Raw genomic sequence first — 21653 nt, 5'->3', positions numbered from 1 at the left:
GCAGAGTTTTCTCCCGGTAGAGTGGGTCACATTTGGGGGGCCCCCCCTCAACCCGGGGCCCCAGGCAATTGCCTAGGATGCCTACCCCCTTGCGACGCCCCTGAACACAACAACTGTGTGTAAAGCTGTAGCAGACCACAAGGGGATGACTAACATTTGAATGTAATTATGTTTATTCATTTCTTAGCAGGTCCTTATCCAGGGTGACTTACAAAATATAAGAGCAATACAAAAGTGCAACAGAACAGTATAGAATTACAGATTAAAACATACTACGATTATAGCTTCAAAATTACACAAGTGCATACGTATTATTAATATACAATACAACATCCCTGTCATCACTCATCATTTTGCTTACCACGAGGTCAAGCTGTTAGCCAGATTGTGTGGAAAAAATGTATTTGTGTACTGTGCACTGCTTCAATCCATTCAGTTCTAGGCAAGGATTTTGAATGTAGGTTGATCAAGGAGTTTCATCATTTGGCTGCGATTTGAATGTTTCTTGACTCTGCATATAATCTCAATAGAGAGCCACCGAGAGGTTACACACCCTTCCTCATGATAACTAATGATCTATCTGTTAGATCAGTCCTTTTGCCCATTTAGTTTTTTGCCTGTTTTTATCAGTTTTTATCAGTTTTTAGCAATTGTTTGCCTACTTTTTATTTTAGTTGCCATTCTTTAAACTGTGGCATAGAGTTTATAATAGTAAACAAGGAACCAAATGCTTCCTGAAACTTTACATGTAGTTTACAAAAATCAGACTTGAATGATTGAATTTTTGTAGTCCAATTGTCTACTATCAAGAATAAAATTTGCATGAGGCTACATCAAAAGTATTTATTATATATTGAACTGTTAGGCAAGGTTATCAGAATCTTGTGTGTGAAGTGATGCCATTTCTGTACTTGTTTGGTTTCGTGTAGGACGGGGACTTTATTGCCCCGGAGCTGACTACTCTGAAAGTCAACTGGATTTGTAATGATGACGATGATGATGACAATGGAAAGGGAGGAAGATCCATGAATGGAGTCCCTATCCATTTGAATAAAAGGGCCAGGAAATAACTCTTCTAGGAGGGTGAGGGAGAACAGAAAGAAAAAGGCAAGGGGATGGTATACTGTGGTTTTTCATATTGATGGTGGAAGGTTGAGGCGGGGGATGGGTGAAGATCTGAGCTGCAGCCGAATGAGGCAGAAGATTCAAAGCCGCTCTTGTCAGAAGCTCCTGCCTGTTTGCAAGATGTCCCAGAGCCGCATCCACTCCATCAGATTCAAGCAAGATCAGGTCGAAAGTCAAACAATATCAAACAATCTATTTTTTTATTAACGGTAAAACCACAAACCACTCAGGTCTTTAATGTAAGTTATGTTAATTTTATGCTCTTTTATTTACTCTTATTTTATTTAATGGAGTACATTTTTTAGATAATGCACAAGCACGATAGTCTTTCCTTTTGTTTTTCTGTGTTTTGCTAGCTGTGTTAAATGCTGAGGTTTCTTGACTAGATGGTGTGTTGTAGCCTCATAAAATTGGTGCCAAAAAAAGTTTGGCAGAAGAAGCCTTGTGATGCCATACAGCTTTGTGTACAAGGCTCTGTTTGGAACATCTTGTAATTTGTGATTCCATTCTCTTAAAACGCAGGTTTAGATTTCTGTTGTTAATTCAAAGTGTGTGGAACACAACAATCAATTCTCATTCTCTGACTTCTCTGACTAATAAATAACCAACGTTTTGAGTTTCATTGCATAATCCCCAATAGATTAGACCATATTATTCCTTTGTGAAAGTCCTAGGCTGCAAATCTCTGAATATTTCAGTTATGCTGCCTGTATTATACTTTGTATGGTATGTACAGTAAAACATTTTTTCATTAAGCTGAATGTATATTTGTTCTGTTTTGCTGTGTTTCTAAGAGTGAATCTTATGTTTTTATTTTATTCTTGGGTTGGGGGGGGGGGGGTCAGAGGAAAAGGATGAGTTGTCTGTTAAATTTTATCCTTCAGCTCTGACCTTTTGTTTTATAAGGTTGTTGATGCTGTTGGCCAAGTATCGGTGTTACCTAGTGTTTCTGACTGCTATTGGTGTTACATGTTGGCTACACAAATATTTCAGAAATGAAACTGTAGGGGAGTACTATGTGGCACATATCAGGTAAGGAGGCACTAATGCAAGATGTGGTTGCAAAAAGGACAAAACAATGAAAACAAACAAAACACAAAAAAATCACTCACACCAAACTCAAGACACATCAGTATTGGCGTGTTGTAGGTGTTCCCCAATCTGGTTATATTACAGGAGGTCTGTAACTATCTCCAACCCCTCTCCTGATCCCAGTCTTCTGAGAGCTATATAGCTGTTGAATAGGGTCTACTTCCCCAAACCAAACAATCACTTATACCACTATTAAAAATAAAAATGAAACTTAAATAGACACCCAATATAATTTTACTATAGAATATATTTGAGGAATTAATACAGTGAGGGAAAAAAGTATTTGATCCCCTGCTGATTTTGTACGTTTGCCCACTGACAAAGAAATGATCAGTCTATAATTTTAAAGGTAGGTGTATTTTAACAGTGAGAGACAGAATAACAACAACAAAATCCAGAAAAACGCATTTCAAAAAAGTTATTAATTGATTTGCATGTTAATGAGGGAAATAAGTATTTGATCCCCTATCAATCAGCAAGATTTCTGGCTCCCAGGTGTCTTTTATACAGGTAACGAGCTGAGATTAGGAGCACTCTCTTAAAGGGAGTGCTCCTAATCTCAGCTCGTTACCTGTATAAAAGACACCTGTCCACAGAAGCAATCAATCAATCAGATTCCAAACTCTTCACCATGGCCAAGACCAAAGAGCTGTCCAAGGATGTCAGGGACAAGATTGTAGACCTACACAAGGCTGGAATGGGCTACAAGACCATCGCCAAGCAGCTTGGTGAGAAGCTGACAACAGTTGGTGCGATTATTCACAAATGGAAGAAACACAAAATAACTGTCATTCTCCCTCGGTCTGGGTTTCCATGCAAGATCTCACCTCGTGGAGTTTCAATTAATATGTATTTTTACATTAACTCTTTCATTCTCTGACATGTGCAGAGACATAGTGTTTACAGTAAATCTTCCACATCCTTTACTCTGTCAGCAGGTGACCATTCGTTTCTCTGTTAAGACATTTTTAACTGAAGCTGTGGTGCTGTACCAAGTTTCCAGAAAAAACACAACACCAATGGGAGATTGATTGTTGTGATTGGCAAAGTATCAATGTAGAAGTTTTTCAGCTTGGATGAGATGGCATTATACATGGTGAAGATGACTCTGCATTAGGGCTAAAGGCCAGTGTTTGTATTACAGGTACTATGCTACACCCCACATGGGGGATTGTTATATTAGAGTAATGTGTAACAAATTCAGTAACTACAAGCCTGATGGATATTAAATGATTAATTTAATATAGGAACAACATTGCAACAGAGCAAATGGATGGTGTTAAAAAACAACACTTGGACCAGATCACAGAAAGATGGGAAATAAGGGAATGATAAAGGATTGTTGAAGGCACTGTATAGTCTTGAGAAGTATGAATTGCAGTTATGTGGGCCAGTGGAACTGGTTTGCATCTTTTTGTCTCTAGACTCAGACAGCAAGGGGATGGCTAACCTGGCATAACAAGGACATGGCTAACAGGTTTGTCATCACTGACCTTCTTGCCAACCAGAGACCACAAATCACCCTGTAAGTGTTCTTACCTGTTTGCCACTTGGCTGGGGTTGAGATATCTCACAACTCTTTAAATCTACTCAATACAGATCCACACTCGGAGAGGTTGAACCAGACTTGTCTTAATATGCTGGGCTCCCTCAACACACACAAGAAAGCCACTTTCAGTAGACGTACACAAGGACTGGTGCGTGTGTGGAAAAGTACTCCAGAAAATCTCACAGCACCAGTTTGGGTTTGCTTCATTCTCTAAGCAATGAACCCTGCCAATGGAACAGGGATGTTTTCATAACAGGTTTATTTACTAAACCAAACCACATCCTTTTCTCATGACTACATCAGGAATATTTAACTTATGAATTATCTCTGTATGAGATGCATTATACAACTAGGAAATGGGGCTCAGGGAACAACAGGCATGATTATTCTGCAAAAGTAGTGATTTATTAGTACTCAAAACAAAACGGAAATGCAGAAACCGAAAACAAAAACTCTGATTTGAGTCAAACTAACGCATGTACACAGGTCCCTCTCTACACACCGAACTAATCATGAACACGGACAACCAAGTCCATAAATGCAATCCTTCACCATGATTTTGCATCTGTGCTCTCACTCTCTAACTCGCTCTCACTCGCTCTCACTCAGGCTCTACTCCCTGCCTCTCCACCACAGGGAGCCTGACACCTTCTGTTGTATCAAGTTGGGGGGGCATTTTCCTCCTCAGGGACCCAGAGAGGTGCAGGGCAGTTCAGGGTGGCCCCTCACTGCGCCACACAGGGCAGTGTTACACTTGACAAGATTGTTTTACAAACATGTTTACATGTAAAGTGTTTTAAACTATATTGAAACAAAGTGCACCTTTTTATTAATGCTCCACTGACAACTTTTATGTTTTAGGAATTATGGAGCAATTCAATTTAGTGCAGATACGAATGTGAACACGGGGAACATCACATTGCACTGTTTCACATGGCTGTGGGCCATGCCTATACCTTGTACTGAAATGAGAGAGGTAGGACACTACACTGTTTAAATTGGCAAAGCATTAGCACAATCACTATATAGTGAGGTGAGAAGGTATTTTAGCTGGTGATGCTCCATTTTCATCACGTCTGTGTGACAGAAACCACATTACTTAGCTCTGTCTGGGGATTGTTACTATAGAGGGATCTGTTGTCAGCCAAGTCAGTCAGTGCAAGTCTGATAACCATTATGTAGAATGAATATACATGGGAAAGACATTAACACTGACCAGATGAATGATGTTGGCTGAAATAAAACCAACACTTTGACAATACAGCAAAGACAATTATGGTAGAGGAGGCCTGTGATGTAGAGGTATCAAGGCTCTCCATATCATCTCAACAGAGAGGTTACACAAGACCTTTCTCCATACCCCAGGCACCCTCAACACAAATCAGACTAGCATTGCACAAATACACGTGTGTGTGTGTGTGTGTGTGTGTGTGGAAAAGCATGAAGAGAACTGAATATCTCACAGCACCAGTTTGTGTTGCTCCTTCATTTTGAAAGTGTGTACCTTGACAATGGAACAGTGTTATTTAAACCATGTATATTCATTAATAGTATAAATCCACCACACCCAAACTCAAGCCAAACAGCATCCTTTTCTCATGGCTACATCAGGAGTTTTAACCTTCCAGTGTTATTAATTATAACTATTACTAGTATTACTACTCATTCTAATAATGTAAAGCTAAAAAAATATTATAATGATATTTAATTAGAGGTTCAGTTTGTGTGTGTGTTTGAGTTACCAGAACTGAAAGTAAGTTGGAAAGTGAAAGAATTAGAGAGGGTACACTGTCTTTCTTAATGGGATATACAGATTCACATCATACTCATTAAACGCCAAATGGTGTCTTATACAAACCTTTCTATGAGTTTTAGAAAGACACTAATCAAGGTGGATGATGTTGGTCAAGGTATTTAAAAGCAATATGGTGACCAGAGAGAGCTATGGATGAAGAATGAGAATAATGAAGGACTGTGCGAGTTGCTGGATTGTGTGGAGGAGTATAGGCTAAAGTTATCACTCCCCACCAGCACAGCCACTACATATCATTGGAGGTTAACATCCTTGTCAGCACTGAGCACTTCCCATACCAGAGACCACAAGGTCACAGAACAATGTTATGCATGTACAACCAGCTGCATGTTATCTAAAACATAGCAATCTTTAACAAAATATCACCACTACACTGTAAATTAATAAACTGTCTGCTGAACTGCTTGAACAGATAAGAGTCATCTTAAACGGTTTGAAGAATTAGCTTAATTAAACTATATCAATATTCTAATAGTTTGTACCATCTACCATTATAGCACACAGACTCATTTCTAGTATCTCGTTATACAATGAGAGTTTCTGATCTGAGGATTGTGCGTGTCAATCACAGGACATAGAACATCACTTGTTGTTGTTTCTGGAGAAGGATGTTATTTAAGAAGGAAGTTAGTTAAAATATCTGTGATTATACTTGATAAGAACAACAAAATTAAACCAAACTACATTTTTTTGTATTACTGATCAGGAGTGATCAGCATTTAACTTTTCATGGTCTTATTTACATAGTGTCACACCTAATTGGATTGTGACCCATCATTGATTTAATGGACATTTTCTAGTGCAGCTACAGTGCTGTACAACATTTCCAGCAATAACACTCAACCAATGGGAGATGTAGGCTATTTATTTGTTTTAAATGGCAAAGCATCAATGTAGTCGTTATTCAGCTGGAATGAGATGGCTTTTTGGATGGTAAAGATGACTCTGCATTAGGGCTGAAGGCCACAGTATTTGTTTGCAGGTACTATACTACACACTGCACACTATGTTACTATGAGGTGATGTGTTGTCAGCAGATTCAGTAACTGACAGTTACTGAAATGATTAAATGATTAAAGGCTAGACCAGATCAACATTTTGACCTACCTGCAAATGGCAAAGTACAAATCTGCACTCTATCGCACTTTATACTATTCATAAATCAACATGCGACAGGTTACAACTTCGTAATTTGTAATTTGTGGGTGGGACAAAGTTTAGATTTTGTCTCGAAATAAGTGTGATTAATCAATATTGCACAGACTCTACCACAGACCAGATGGATTATGAAAAAAGTATTATAAAGGATACTGAAGGCACTGTGCAGTCTGGAGGAGTATCAACAGAAGTTATCACTTTAATGCAGCAACTGTGTGTCATGCTGTAGCAGACCACAAGGGGATGTCTAACATTCCCTGTCATCCCTGACCACTGTGCTAACCAGGGACCACAAGGTTAGCCTGTTCACCAGATTGTGTTGAAAAAAATCTATTTGTGTACTACAGTTTACCTGATCAAGGAGTTTCCCCATTTGGCTGGGATTAAGAAGTTTCAAGACTCTCAATATAATCTCAATAGACAGCCACAGAGATTTTACCCAGGGCACCCTCAACGGTAATCAGATCAATGGAAAAAAGTCAACAGAAATCAGCTGGAGTAGTATTGCACACATACATTTCGGCCCAAACTCAGATGTTCACCTTTTTAATTTAATATTTTAATGCCAAAATGTGTACGTTCAGTAGTATTAGTATAAAAAATATTAAATATGTTAGTTTATTTTAGGAAATACAAATGATTGCACTCTTGCATTTCTTCAGTTGAATTATCTTCTTGCTATATTTTTCCAAGTGTATGAATATACCTGGAGGCCACTGTACATATTGACAATCATGATATAACATTACATAATTTATTTAATGTCAGGTCACAGAAAAGTATTAATGTTTGAGGCAATTGAAAGCCACAAAGGTGTGTTTTGTCTTTTTTGGGGCGGTGCATTGATCTGAGATTAGTACATAAGAACGAATGTTTGCAGTGAAAACAATTATTATATATACCTCTTGAACTCAAACAGACATCAGAATACTTATTCAACATTGCAAGCAGGTAAGAAAACCATCTGACTGATTTTGACAACACATTTAAAATAAACATATAGAAATATTATTTTTTACATGTAAATATTAGCCACATCAAAGACCAATATAAAGCAAAAGATAGATCATTCACTTAAGGTAAGTGATGAATTCTCAATAGATATACACACACAAATATATATATACAGCTCTGGAAAAATTGAAAAAAATTAAGAGACCACTTAACATTGATTTCTGAACTTAGAGTGGTCTCTTATTTTTTTCCAGAGCTGTATATATAAAGATGTATTAATGTATTAATTCCTGTCCAATAAAAATAGAAAATAAATCTTTATGTACAATATCAAGGAAAAGACTGATATACTTGTTTGATATGCTCTCATTTCACAAGGGGAAAAGCTATATTTGCACATGTACATCTAAAAGCATTGTTCTTAAAGAGTTTAAATGCAGACATAGGGGAAGAAAAATGTGTTTAAACATTTTAATTTATGTTAATCCATTTCACATACAATGCTGTGAAAAAGTCAAATACTTAATTTGGTCTAAGACTTGCATATGTAAGTGTCTATTTCATAAATTCATTGATTATAAAAAATAACTTTTTTGTATATTGGTAGTGAAATTAATTGATATATAAAGTACGATATTATTTAGTTCCAATCAAATATCATTCTACCCAATGAATCTCATTACTTCTGAACAGCATACGGACGAAGCTGGTGACATGGAAGTGGAGATGAAAGTAAGACAAGAAATCATTTTGTTTGTCTAGAATACTGAAAAACATGGGCGGGGTGAGGGGTTAACATAAAAATATCTTGGTACAATAGGCAGGTCTGAGTGTTTTTTCAAGCTCTGAAATTAGTTTCTGGCTTTGCAGGTATTTAATGATCCCATTCATGGTCACATTGCTTTGCCCGAGTTGCTAGTCCAGTTCATCGACACCCCGCAGTTCCAGAGACTGCGCTACATCAAGCAGCTGGGCGGAGCCTATTTTGTGTTTCCTGGAGCCTCACACAACCGCTTTGAGCACTCCATAGGGTAAGAACAGCTTGCTGTGCTGTGATTAGTGTACCTCATGCTAATTATGTAGTGTGTATATTTATTTTGATTTGTATAGAGTCATCTTGTACCTCTGTTCTTACACAGGAATACATCGCAGAATTCAGATACAAATGATTTTCTCTGTACAAAGGGGTGGGTGTGATGATGCGGTTGTCCCGACCTCACCACGAACAGTGTTTTGAATGACCACAAGCGCACACCGATGGCAATACATTACATTAAACCCACACCATCATGTAATGCTAAAGACATTGCCGCAGAATTGTGATTAATGATAAGATAAACCACTCAAGATTGTTACCTTGCGCTGTATGAATCCTTTAAGCTCCCTGTCTTTTTGTAATGCCTTTTCGTTTTCTTGTCTGTTTAGGAAAGGTAAACGCTATAGGGTTACAGCTTGGCTCATTGCTTCCGGGTTTGAGTTTCGCTGTGCTCGCTCTAGGGCCCGGCAGCGACACCTAGTGGTTGCTTTCAGACAGTGTTCTGGACCATACATGCAGAAGCAGGGGGCATCGAGTGTAATGGCAATTTCTTCTTAATGCAGCCATTCATATGCAGATATATGACAATAGTTTGTTTGTTTATTTTTCTTGTCATGTCATGCAGAAATGTTTGTTTTGTAATTTACTACTCTGGAACTAAAAGCTTATGCATACGAATTAAGGTTATAGAGCATTTAGCCTTACCTGTATGTTTAGAAAAGTGGACCGGGGATAAAATAGGCCTTACCTCAAGCTGTAAAAGTCAGTTCTGTTTTGTTGAAGCCTGTGTGTTGAATAAGCAAAGCAAGCTTATGTTAGCTGTATTCTTTTTTGTTTTTGTTTTTTTTGTTTACTTAAAGCCTAGTTTTACTGGCAAGTTTTTGTTTTTATGTGCAAAGTAACTGTTTTTGTACTTCACACCCTGAAGTTATTGCACAGACCTGATTGCTCAGGTGGACTCTTTGAATTAATAAACGTGCTCTCCTTGCCACTTAATCCACCATCCTTGGTTGCCGGATCCGTCTACTTTTTCACAGTGGGTGTCTAGAAACTACCCATCGATTTTGTTGAGTCTGATTTCTTGCAAAATGGAATATCTGGTGTTGGCATTATCTCTTAAATAGCTGAACCCAGTAGCTTGGCTCAGTGAGATGGTGTTCCTGATTTGATCGGATAGTTTTAGGATTGATATCATGTACTTCAACTGAGAAATAGTGTAAATTATAAAACTGAATTTAACTGAGTTATCACAATAGAAGGCTCCTAGCACCCTGGCCTGACACCCACAAACAGGTGTCAGCATTGGCTTAGACAAAGCAAATATTAAAAGCTGATTTTTTTATTATTATTTGAGCACTTTTTAAAAATAAATGCTTGGTACATTTCCAGAAGGTGAATAAAAGAAAAAAAAAAAAGGATTTTTACTGGATTTGGATTTCCATCCTGAGTTTAGGTTAATCAAAGTATCAGCAGCAGCTCATTGTTGACAGGAAAGAGTGCCGCCACGTATACATTCCCCAGTGTATCCAGGCTGTGTGCAGAGCCGTGTTGTGATGCAGTGCGCTTGGTGTTTCTCTTGCAGGGTGGGGTACCTGGCTGGAAGGCTGGTCCAGGCGCTGCATGAGCGACAGCCGGAGCTCAACATCACCCAGAGAGACATGCTGTGTGTGCAGATCGCAGGCCTGTGTCACGACCTGGGTGAGCCTGTTGCCTAACGCTGACAGTCCATCACTGTCAAACTCATTATTCTCACATTATTGTTTGTAAAATTCTTAAATTGGATCTTTATACTTCAGTTTCCCCTTTGATTTATTGCAGGACATGGACCCTTTTCTCACATGTTTGATGCAAACTTCATGAAGAAAGCCATTCCAGGTTCTACATGGAAGGTGGTTAAAGGGATTAGCTCAGAGCAGAAATTTAAAGATGGATAAAGGGATTATATTTTGATTTGATGTTGTGAGTTGGTCTAGACCATTATTTCACTCTGTAATAGATCTTTATTATTTCTGATGTTAGTGTGTTTGTGTGTTTGTTTGTTGCAGCATGAGGAGGCCTCCATCTGTATGTTAGATCACCTGATCAGGCAAAATAATCTTGAGAATGAAATGGTGGCAGCAGGCCTGGTTCTTCCTGAAGACCTGGTTTTCATCAAAGAACTGATAGACATTAATGCAGCACAGCATGTGAGTAGCTCTGTTTTTTTTACTGAATTTTAAACTACCAAACAAATAATACATATACCAACCACATATAAAAGTGAAGAAGTGTTATTGGCATTTTACCCTTACTTTCCATGGAAAGATTACCCTTGTAATGCAGCATAATAGTCAATAGTCTGAACAATCACTTGCTGGTTATTTTAAATATGGAACCTGAAAGATTGCTAACAAGCATCATACACTGAGATATCATATTTCCAAGTGCAGAGATTAAATAAAATCATAGTCAATTTCAATTTTCTTTTCCCTAATTTTGTCATATTTACTGTGATCTACGATTTATATAAAGTAGACTTTCTTCATGGTGCAGAAGTGAGGAGGCAGTGAGAAGGGGTTTTATGAATCTTATTATTGCTTATACTACGCTACTATATACTACATTTTCTTCCACGTCTCAGCCAAGTTTCAAGTTTCAGATGTGAATAAATGGAAAAGGAACATTTTGTTTTTACATATCAGTAAGACCCCCTCCAAGAATAAGACAGTAATTTAATGTAATTGTTTTAATTGGCTGCTTATGTTTATTAATGCTGTGAGGTGACATTCATAGCATGGTTCTTAAGAAAGTTAATAGAGAGAATAAAGTGAGTTGTGCTTAGGCCTTGAACAAATTAGTTTTGGGCAGTGATATAGTCAAAAGTAGTACATTGTATAGGAATTGTGCATACTGACTCAGTTTCAGGTGTTATTCATGGTAGGGAACAGATCAGAACTTCTAACGTATTGTTAAAAACAAACAAAAACTATTTATTTAAACAAAACATTTTCTGTGAGGGTAAAAAAAAAAGTGTGCATCCAATCAGTTTAGTTAGGTAGAAGGCAGGTATCAGGTTTAAGGTTAATTGTTTCCTAGTTAAATAAAGCCATTAGTTATTCTCCAAGCAAGAGACATTAATCGTGAGCTACATTATTTAATCAATTTGCATGCAAAGCTGGCTCCTCACTAGTAGTATTGTTTTTATGAACAGAAAGCTAAAGTAATATTTTTCTTATTTTGGTGTAGTTCACTTGATTTTCCTTTGTATATAAATTCCATGACTATAGACCCTAATAATAATAAATCTTCATTAATCATGTAACTGTCAAATTGACTAGCTGGTTGTCTAAATCATATGTACCTGAAATATAATGCTAAATACTAAATTGAAATACAACAAATATTGGTTGTCCCATTTAGTTTACACACAATTACACACATCTTTCCTGTAAATAACATTACTTTTCTGGTTAAATGGAAATTACGTGGATTTACAGAAATGGCCTAAGACTGGAGGAGATGAGGAGGAGGGAATGTGAAATTGTAGGTGGCATATCATCAAAAACTCTTACACTTACATCTCACAATATATGCTATATTATATGTTATACTTCAGTGCTTCAATCTGAGAAAAAATTATTGTTTTCATATTATGTATTCATAGCAGGTGGAAAATAATGGGGCTAGAGACGCTGAAGTAAATGGAGATCGGAGAATCAACAAGCCCTTCCTGTATGAGATTGTGTCCAACAAGAGAAATGGCATTGATGTAGACAAGTGGGATTATTTTGCCAGGTGGGTTAACTATTTCCTTACCATAACTGTTTATTTATATAGATTCGGGTCTTATCTGACACTCTTTTATCTTGTGGTCTGTTTATATTTTTTCTGTATCTAATTTTATTGTATTTACAAATAGAACATGAAAGCCTACAATTTCTAATGACTGTTTCAGGCTTTAAGGGTGTCTGTATATTAAGCATTTCAGAAGAACTGAACCACATTTCCTTAAAAAAATAACAATAAATACTCTTTTTCCTACATATGTGTTATGTTTTGCCTTCTGGAACTTTACTTGTAATGATTAATAAAATATGTACTGGGCCCTGCTAAGGTGTCACTGAGGATTTACCCCTCTCTCATAATTATTTTTTCAAGAAATATAGTTCAGTTTATCTGTTATTTAATGTGTTGAATACAATATAGAATTTGTCATCTATTTAGAAGCAGGGTAAAATGAAATACTGCTTTGATGTTAATCACGCTTGTGTTTGACACATACAAAATGTGTTTCTTTGCCATTAGGGATTGCTCTTACCTGGGGATGGCAAACAACTTTGACTACAATCGCCTTCTGAAGTTTGCTCGTGTTTGTACTGTACAAGAAAAAAAACAAATCTGCTTCAGAGATAAGGTATTGCTACCATGCTAGTTTATTAAAATGTTTAAACGCATATCATAATATAAAAACATAGCACACTTTAAGAAATTACTGCTTCAGTACACATTGTGTTCCAATAGCTTAGCATATTTTCGCCCTGGATAAGGGCATCTGCTAAGAAATATATAATAATTAATAATAATATGAGGGGCCGTTTAGGAAATAATTTAAACTTTTCGTACACACACATATTAAATTGAATACTCATGCATACATATATGAAATGCTCACACAAATACATATGAAACTTTTAAAGTGCATGCAAGAAATTCTGATATACAGTGAGGGAAAAAAGTATTTGATCCCCTGCTGATTTTGTACGTTTGCCCACTGACAAAGAAATGATCAGTCTATAATTTTAATGGTAGGTGTATTTTAACAGTGAGAGACAGAATAACAACAACAAAATCCAGAAAAACGCATTTCAAAAAAGTTATTAATTGATTTGCATGTTAATGAGGGAAATAAGTATTTGATCCCCTATCAATCAGCAAGATTTCTGGCTCCCAGGTGTCTTTTATACAGGTAACGAGCTGAGATTAGGAGCACTCTCTTAAAGGGAGTGCTCCTAATCTCAGCTCGTTACCTGTATAAAAGACACCTGTCCACAGAAGCAATCAATCAATCAGAGTCCAAACTCTCCACCATGGCCAAGACCAAAGAGCTGTCCAAGGATGTCAGGGACAAGATTGTAGACCTACACAAGGCTGGAATGGGCTACAAGACCATCGCCAAGCAGCTTGGTGAGAAGGTGACAACAGTTGGTGCGATTATTCACAAATGGAAGAAACACAAAATAACTGTCATTCTCCCTCGGTCTGGGTTTCCATGCAAGATCTCACCTCGTGGAGTTTCAATGATCATGAGAACGGTGAGGAATCAGCCCAGAACTACACGGGAGGATCTTGTTAATGATTCAGAGGAGAACTGGGTGAAAGTGTTGTGGTCAGATGAGACCAAAATCGAGCTCTTTGGCATCAACTCAACTCGCCGTGTTTGGAGGAGGAGGAATGACCCCAAGAACACCATCCCCACCATCAAACATGGAGGTGGAAACATTATGCTTTGGGGGTGTTTTTCTGCTAAGGGGACAGGACAACTGCACCGCATCAAAGGGAAGATGGACGGGGCCATGTACCCTCAAATCTTGGGTGAGAACCTCCTTCCCTCAGCCAGGGCATTGAAAATGGGTCGTGGATGGGTATTCCAGCATGACAATGACCCAAAACACACAGCCAAGGCAACAAAGGAGTGGCTCAAGAAGAAGCACATTAAGGTCCTGGAGTGGCCTAGCCAGTCTCCAGACCTTAATCCCATAGAAAACCTGTGGAGGGAGCTGAAGGTTCGAGTTGCCAAACGTCAGCCTCGAAACCTTAATGACTTGGAGAGGATCTGCAAAGAGGAGTGGGACAAAATCCCTCCTGAGATGTGTGCAAACCTGGTGGCCAACTACAAGAAACGTCTGACCTCTGTGATTGCCAACAAGGGTTTTGCCACCAAGTACTAAGTCGAAGGGGTCAAATACTTATTTCCCTCATTAACATGCAAATCAATGTATAACTTTTTTGAAATGTGTTTTTCTGGATTTGTTTGTTGTTATTCTGTCTCTCACTGTTAAAATACACCTACCATTAAAATTATAGACTGATCATTTCTTTGTCAGTGGGCAAACGTACAAAATCAGCAGGGGATCAAATACTTTTTTTCCCCCACTTTAGATGAGTGAAAGGTTTTTCATATCGATATAATTTCAGTATATCCGGAAGTAATTTCACTATATCAGGAAGTCATTTCATGAGTAAATGACAACTCGTCCCGACATTTCGCCCTGGCAACAATTCACCAACATCACACGTTCTCCACATGAGCATTTGTAACAATTAATGCATTTACTTATTGTACAGCCATAGAACACATATATATGTTTATACATTTATTTGAGACTAACTCCAAAATTCAGTCATATACCACTAATCAGGGCAGGGCAGAATCTATATGCTACTTAAAATAGGTTTCACAATCTGCTATGGAAAACCGCTGCAATCCAGGCATTTTGGGCTAAATTCCTGATGTAGGGATGTTATTTCTTATGTAGGTATAGATTTTTTTTTTTAATGATATATATATACACCGATCAGCCATAACATTATGACCACCTGCCTAATATTATGTAGGTCCCCCTTTTGCCACTAAAACAGCCCTGACCCGTCTAGGCATGGACTCCACTAGACATCTGAAGGTGTGCTGTGGTATCTGGCACCAAGACTTAGCAGCAGATCCTTTAAGCCCTGTAAGTTGCGAGGTGGGGCCTCCATGGATCGGACTTGTTTGTACAGCACATCCCACAGATGCTCGATTAGATTGAGATCTGTGGAATTTGGAGGCCAAGTCAACACCATGAACTCGTGATTCATCAGACCAGGCCACCTTCTTCCATTGCTCCATGGTCCAGTTCTGATGCTCACGTGCCCATTGTAGGCGCTTTCCGCAGTGGACAGGGGTCAGCATGGGCACCCTGACTGGTCTGCGGCTACGCAGCCCCATACGCAACAAACTGCGATGCACTGTGTGTTCTGACACCTTTCTATCAGAACCAACATGAACTTTTCAAGCAATTTGAGCTACAGTAACTCGTCTATTGGATCGGACAACATGGGCCAGTCTTCGCTCCCCACGTGCATCAATGAGCCTTGGCTGCCCATGACCCTGTGGCGGGTTCACCTCTTTTCCTTCCTTGGACCACTTTTGATAGGTACTGACCACTGCAGACCAGGAACACCCCACAAGAGCTGCAGTTTTGGAGATGCTCTGACCCAGTCGTCTAGCCATCACAATTTGGCCCTTGTCAAAGTCGCTCAGATCCTCACGCTTGCCCATTTTTCCTGCTTCAAACACATCAACTTTGAGGACAAAATGTTCACTTGCTGCCCAATATATCCCACCCACTGACAGGTGCCATGATAATGAGATTATCAGTGTTATTCACTTCACCTGTCAGTGGTCATAATGTTATGGCTGATCGGTTTATATTATATATATAAATCACCAACAGCCTATAAAGAAGCCCAGGATGTTTCCACTTGCCCACTTGTTGCTTCCTTTTTCCGCGTCACACCTGCAAAGCTTGTTATTTAATCCTCTCAACTTCTATGTGGTTGTCTTCTAGGTCATTTTTCATCCCTTTGGCTCAATTTGATAGCATCCTTCCTGTTCTTCATGCAATTTGCAGAAATTGAATAATCATTAATATAATAATTCAGTAACCTCATTCAGTAAGTTTTAAAATCCTATTTAAGACTATGTGATGATGCAATTGTCCCGAAATTTTTAAATTGCAACAAGCGCGCATTGATTGCGTTGCATTAAACCAACACTGTCATTCAGTGCTAAAGACATTGGAGCAGAATTGCTGTTAAATTAATATAAACAAATTAAGACCCTTACCTTGCACGAACGGCATCCGCGGAGCTCCGTGTAAAGCCATGTGGGAAAACAAACCAGACATCCAATCTTTGTAAGACTAATTTGGCCATTCATGCAGAAGCAGGGGGCACCGAGTGTAAAGGCTATTTGCCCAAAATGCACAGGCCAATATGTCGTTTATGACAATAGTCTGTTTTCTCCATTTTTTCTAAAAGCTTATGCATTAGATAAAGGTAAAGCACTGGTATCGGAAATAGTATTTAGCCTTACCTGTATATCTTGGAAAGTGTGCGAGGAGCTACAGAACTTACCTCTAACATGGGAATTCAGTTCTGTTCCAATCTGTGATACCTGTGTAAGGTAGTGGCTGCTCTGAGCCAATAACTGAAACAAGCAAAGTAAGCTTATTGTAACTGTCTAAGTCTCCGTCTTAATGGTGTAAGCCAGGAGTTGTTTTTTTTTCTTCTTAATTTGTTTACTACAGTTGTCTTGACTTAGATAATGTGCATACTCCTTAAATGAGAACTTCAAAATGTACAGTTTTATGTTGACTAAAATAATGTCCGTTATATCTATCTGTCTATCTATCTATCTCTGTTGAACACACACAATTATTTGTATCTGGTTCATAAGTACTTCTAAAAGTTACTTAATTTTGTTCCTTCAATGTGTTCTTTTCTTTATCCAGGAGAAGGGAAATTTGTATGACTTCTTTTACATGCGAAACTGCATTCACCGCAGAGCCTGTCAGCACAGGGTTGTGAAGATCGTTGAGGAAATGTGAGTAAAACACTATATTGACACTTCATGCCATTGATATTAGGAAAAATAGTTTCAGAGTATTACATATATACAAAAAAAAAACATTAATATAGAATCCCTCTTAATTGTTTCAGGATATCAGAAGCTTTCTTGCAGGCTGATGGAGTAATTGAAATAAAAGGCTCTGAAGAAAGCACTTTCAGGATCTCCACTGCAAAAGATGATATGGAGGCCTACACAAAGCTGACAGGTCAGTCACCCTCTTGGTGTTTTGTGTTGATTTAGGGCCTGATAGATATAAGAGGTAAATTCCTCCAGGAATGTGAAATGCAGTATGTTTTTGTGTCATTAAATATATAAAAAGTCTCACTTCATATGGTGACATATATATATATATACCCATCTTGGTGATGAAAACTGCATACAAATATTTCATGATTTTAGATATCAATAAATGTGACTCACTTTTTTTTACAACATGTCCCAATTGTGGTTGTTCTTTTATCATTTGTGTTGAATAATAGAAAGCTAACACCATTGTCTTTGTTCAAATTCTAATTTATGTAACACTACACTAAATTAGCTGCCTTTCTCTCTTAGATGTGATGTTTCAAAAGATACTGTACTACCCAATTCCTGAAGAGAATGCCCAAAATATAATGAATGCCCAGAATATCCTCAGAAATGTAATGCGCCATAAATTCTACATGTTTGCGCATGAAACAAAACCCTTCTGTTCAAAAATGGTAAGCACATGTTTGTTTTTCTGAAGGTTTATGAAGTCAGTTTTCTCTTAAACATAGAAATGTTCTGTGTGAATTATTGTTGGAGGGGCTTTACTTGGTGATGTTCATGTTAACTAATCACTATTTGTTTATAATTTTGTTTAGAGTGAAGAAGAGATTACTGATCAGGTTGTGATATTCATAACTGAGAGAATCCTCATCAATCAGGTAAAAGTTAATGGAGAGTGTTATAAAATTAAAATTATGTTTGGTTATATTTTAAAAGGATTTGTCATTATTTTTTATTTTTCAGGATCCGCTCGATGTGACGAAAGTCATTGTTCAAGTAAGTTTAAAGCTTTTATGTACAAGCATATATCACAAAATACATTATCAGGTAGTAATGCTACAGTTTTGGATTTCAGTGTGCATATGCCCCACATTATATTTGTTCTTAAATCTGTGTAAAATATATAACGTGATATATAATGTGAAATACACACACCACACAGTGTAAACAAAGAACTGTCATCAAAGAACTGTTCTGATGAAAGTCAAGTTAACAAATGATATGAGCTTTACGTTATAATAATACTCGTTTTGGAGCTTAATTATGTGTGCGAGTTCTATTTTTTGTTGAGTTCTGTATATGTATTAAAAACGTTCTAGACTGAAACTTCAAATTTCTATCTTTGCTTTGTGTTGCCAAGGTTGTTACCATGAACTATGGTATGAAGGTAAATAACCCCATTGATGGGGTTAACTTCTACAGCAAAACTAACCCCAATGAAGCCCACCTAATTACTAGAGAAGAGGTAGGCTTCTTTAAATATGTTTGCATTCCTTGAAAAGTAGTTGTTACCATTGAAAATATTAGGTGGCTACAAACACAAGCCTGGTTATGTGAAAGAGAAAATAGCATAGACTTTATTTATTTATTTACCCAGGGCAACTTACAACATAAGTGCAATACAAAGTGAAGTGCAGTACTTCCTATTGCATGAGGCAAAATCCCATAGTCCCTTTGTGAATTATTTTCAACTTGAAAGATAACTGCTTCTGAAAAATGATAAATATTATAAGAAATACTGCAGAAAAATGAATGTCCTCTTTTGTAACAAATATTTTTATATTTTTAAATCATTAGTGATCCCTTGTTTATGTAGATTTGTAATAATTTGGGATAAAAACAAATGCCCCACTTTGAGCTTCCTGTACATTAATTGTTATTTTTATATCTGCAGGTGTCTCTTTTCCTACCTAACATGTTTGAAGAGAAACTGGTACGTGTTTATTACAAGAAAATAAAAGGAGAGGAGGCAGAGGGCCCGGAGGAGGCAGAGGGCCCGGAGGAGGCAGAGGGCCCGGAGGAGGCAGAGGGCCCGGAGGAGGCAGAGGGCCCGGAGGAGGGAGAGCGATTAAGGGTTCTAGATGACCAGATTATTATAATATTGAAGGATTATCTTGAGCAGTGGTATCAAGAAAAAGCCATGACATTTTCATATTCACTAACCATTGTTTGAAGACCATACTCTTACCCTATCTGTGCTAATTTATAAAATCTGCACAATATATAGCAATATAGAGACATTATATAGAAAAATGAAAGTACAAAATATAACATTTCAGTATGTTTTCTTTCTTTAGGATGTAAACCTGGACTAATGTCTAATGACATCAGCAATATGGATAATTTTTACTCTAAAGATTATTTGTGCATGCTCATAATATAGTTTATTCATGTAATTCTCTTGAAAAAAAAAAAATAGGTTGAGGTTGGGGATTAGATTATTTTTGGTGACATTATTCATTTATTTTATTAATTGAGTTATGTACACTTATGCAATTCTATTATTAATTTTACATGCAACGTGTACATTGCGAGTGACATTTGGTACAGAAAACTGTCTACCAATATTATTGTCCTGCTGTTGTAATTCATTATAGAATGTTACTGAAAGATGCATGAGGAGAGTTGTTTAATGTCACAGATCAAAAATACTAAGATATTTTACTGAATGTTTGGAATTCCTTTGTGTACACGTACGCTGTTTTTCATATAGTATAGAGTATAGAATACTTTTCTGTGTTTTAAGGAAATCTTTCAATTGACATTGTGGTGTGGTCTGGAATGAAAAATGAAAAATAAAATTAAACATTTAACCTATTTTATTGTATATCTTCAATGTAGTCCCATGTAAATTGTTTAATACAAATTATGTTGTTGTGCAGCCAGGTATTTATGCTTGCAAGAGAGTGCTATAAGTGTGAATTAAGTAGATTAAGGAAGTTTTATGTACAATGTAATTACCAGCGCAGCAATACAAATCATATACACTGCTCACAAGCCTCTCACAGTTTCATTTAAATACAAAGAATGCCTATTCAACAACAGTGCACAAAAATAATTTTTCAATGGAACTCTTTTACTGAAATAAAATCACTACAACTATCTCCTCAAGATGGCAGCATTATATATTGTAATTCTTTTCACAGTTCCTATTCTTTCTTCCTCCACAAGGTGGAGCACTATGTAGCACTGTGATTGATTGTTACATCTTATTTTCAGCTTAAAAACTGACCTTCATTTTGACTTCGGATCATATATAAAGGTGTCTGTGTCTCACTTTCTGAATTCAAATTCTTATGCGAGAATATAAACTGGGGGGAAAAAAACACTAGCTTGAGAGTATTTTTAGTATGTATTTTAATGCATTTGCAAATCATTGTATAATTCTACTAATATTGATCAGTTACACAAGTTCACAGAAACCTTATTTACAAGCTGCAGCTACTTGATACAGTGATGGTGTAATAAGAATATATGTTTATGAGAGGATAGAAACAAAGGCATCTTGCAGAGTCAAAATTTGACTAAATTTATGGACTGGTGCTGTGCGGTTTTCTTTGAGCTCAGACTACAGATCAGGTAATCAAATTAAGTAGGTGAACCTGTTATTAAAATGTTACATAACATTTCATTGCCTCTTGTGGCCATTAGTGTTATAGATAGTAGAGAGTAATGTGTCTTAGCCCTGTGAGACCTCATGTGTTTGGACTCATTCAGAAGTGTGGAACCACTATAATTGCCTACTGCTCTTTTCCACACTGCTTAAATGTGTTGTTTTTTAGCCAGGAAGGGGTTATCTGCCAGGAAGCGGAAGTAGCACATGACCCCCCCTTTCCCCCCACCAGCTCCCTCCTCGCCCCTCCACCTCCATCCTGTGGCATGCACTGAGTCAGACTCTGAGATTGCAGACCCGGATCTCCCTCTCTCTGACCGCAGATCCTACCACAGGGGCCGACTGCCTACTTGTATTTTGATAATCTTCATCCTCTCTGACCTCCTGCCCCCCTACTGGCGCCAGTGGTCTCTGCCCCCCCCCCTGATAATTGAGACCAGCTGTTGCAAGGTGCCTTATCCCCCCCCTTCCTCCTTCAGCAACCCCACCACCACCACCATCACTGCACTTGTTTTTTTTGTTCCTGCAAATGTCTCACTGCTGTCCCCCCTTCAGCCCTCCCAAGCAGAAGCATCCCTGACAGTGCTGCCCCCTGCTCCTCTTGCATGTTGTAGGATCTTGTGACTGAATATG

At 37.7% G+C, this 21653-nt stretch overlaps 1 protein-coding gene across 1 annotated transcript; it reads left to right on the top strand.

The window, feature by feature from the left end:
• The first annotated feature begins 7629 nt into the window (after positions 1-7629).
• LOC136748574 (deoxynucleoside triphosphate triphosphohydrolase SAMHD1) lies at positions 7630-20224 on the top strand. Its single transcript, XM_066702440.1, has 15 exons — positions 7630-7688; positions 8385-8423; positions 8562-8722; positions 10310-10425; positions 10546-10616; positions 10773-10913; positions 12371-12501; positions 13012-13120; positions 17259-17350; positions 17467-17582; positions 17933-18078; positions 18223-18285; positions 18371-18403; positions 18768-18872; positions 19302-20224. The coding sequence occupies exons 2-15, from the start codon at positions 8406-8408 to the stop codon at positions 19578-19580; spliced, it is 1581 nt and encodes a 526-aa protein (XP_066558537.1). The 5' UTR covers positions 7630-7688; positions 8385-8405; the 3' UTR covers positions 19581-20224.
• Positions 20225-21653: the final 1429 nt, after the last annotated feature.

The sequence above is a fragment of the Amia ocellicauda genome, chromosome 4 (genome assembly GCF_036373705.1).
Source record: "Amia ocellicauda isolate fAmiCal2 chromosome 4, fAmiCal2.hap1, whole genome shotgun sequence".
NCBI classification, from domain to species: Eukaryota; Metazoa; Chordata; class Actinopteri; order Amiiformes; family Amiidae; genus Amia; species Amia ocellicauda.
This window is presented reverse-complemented; position numbering and strand designations above follow the sequence as displayed.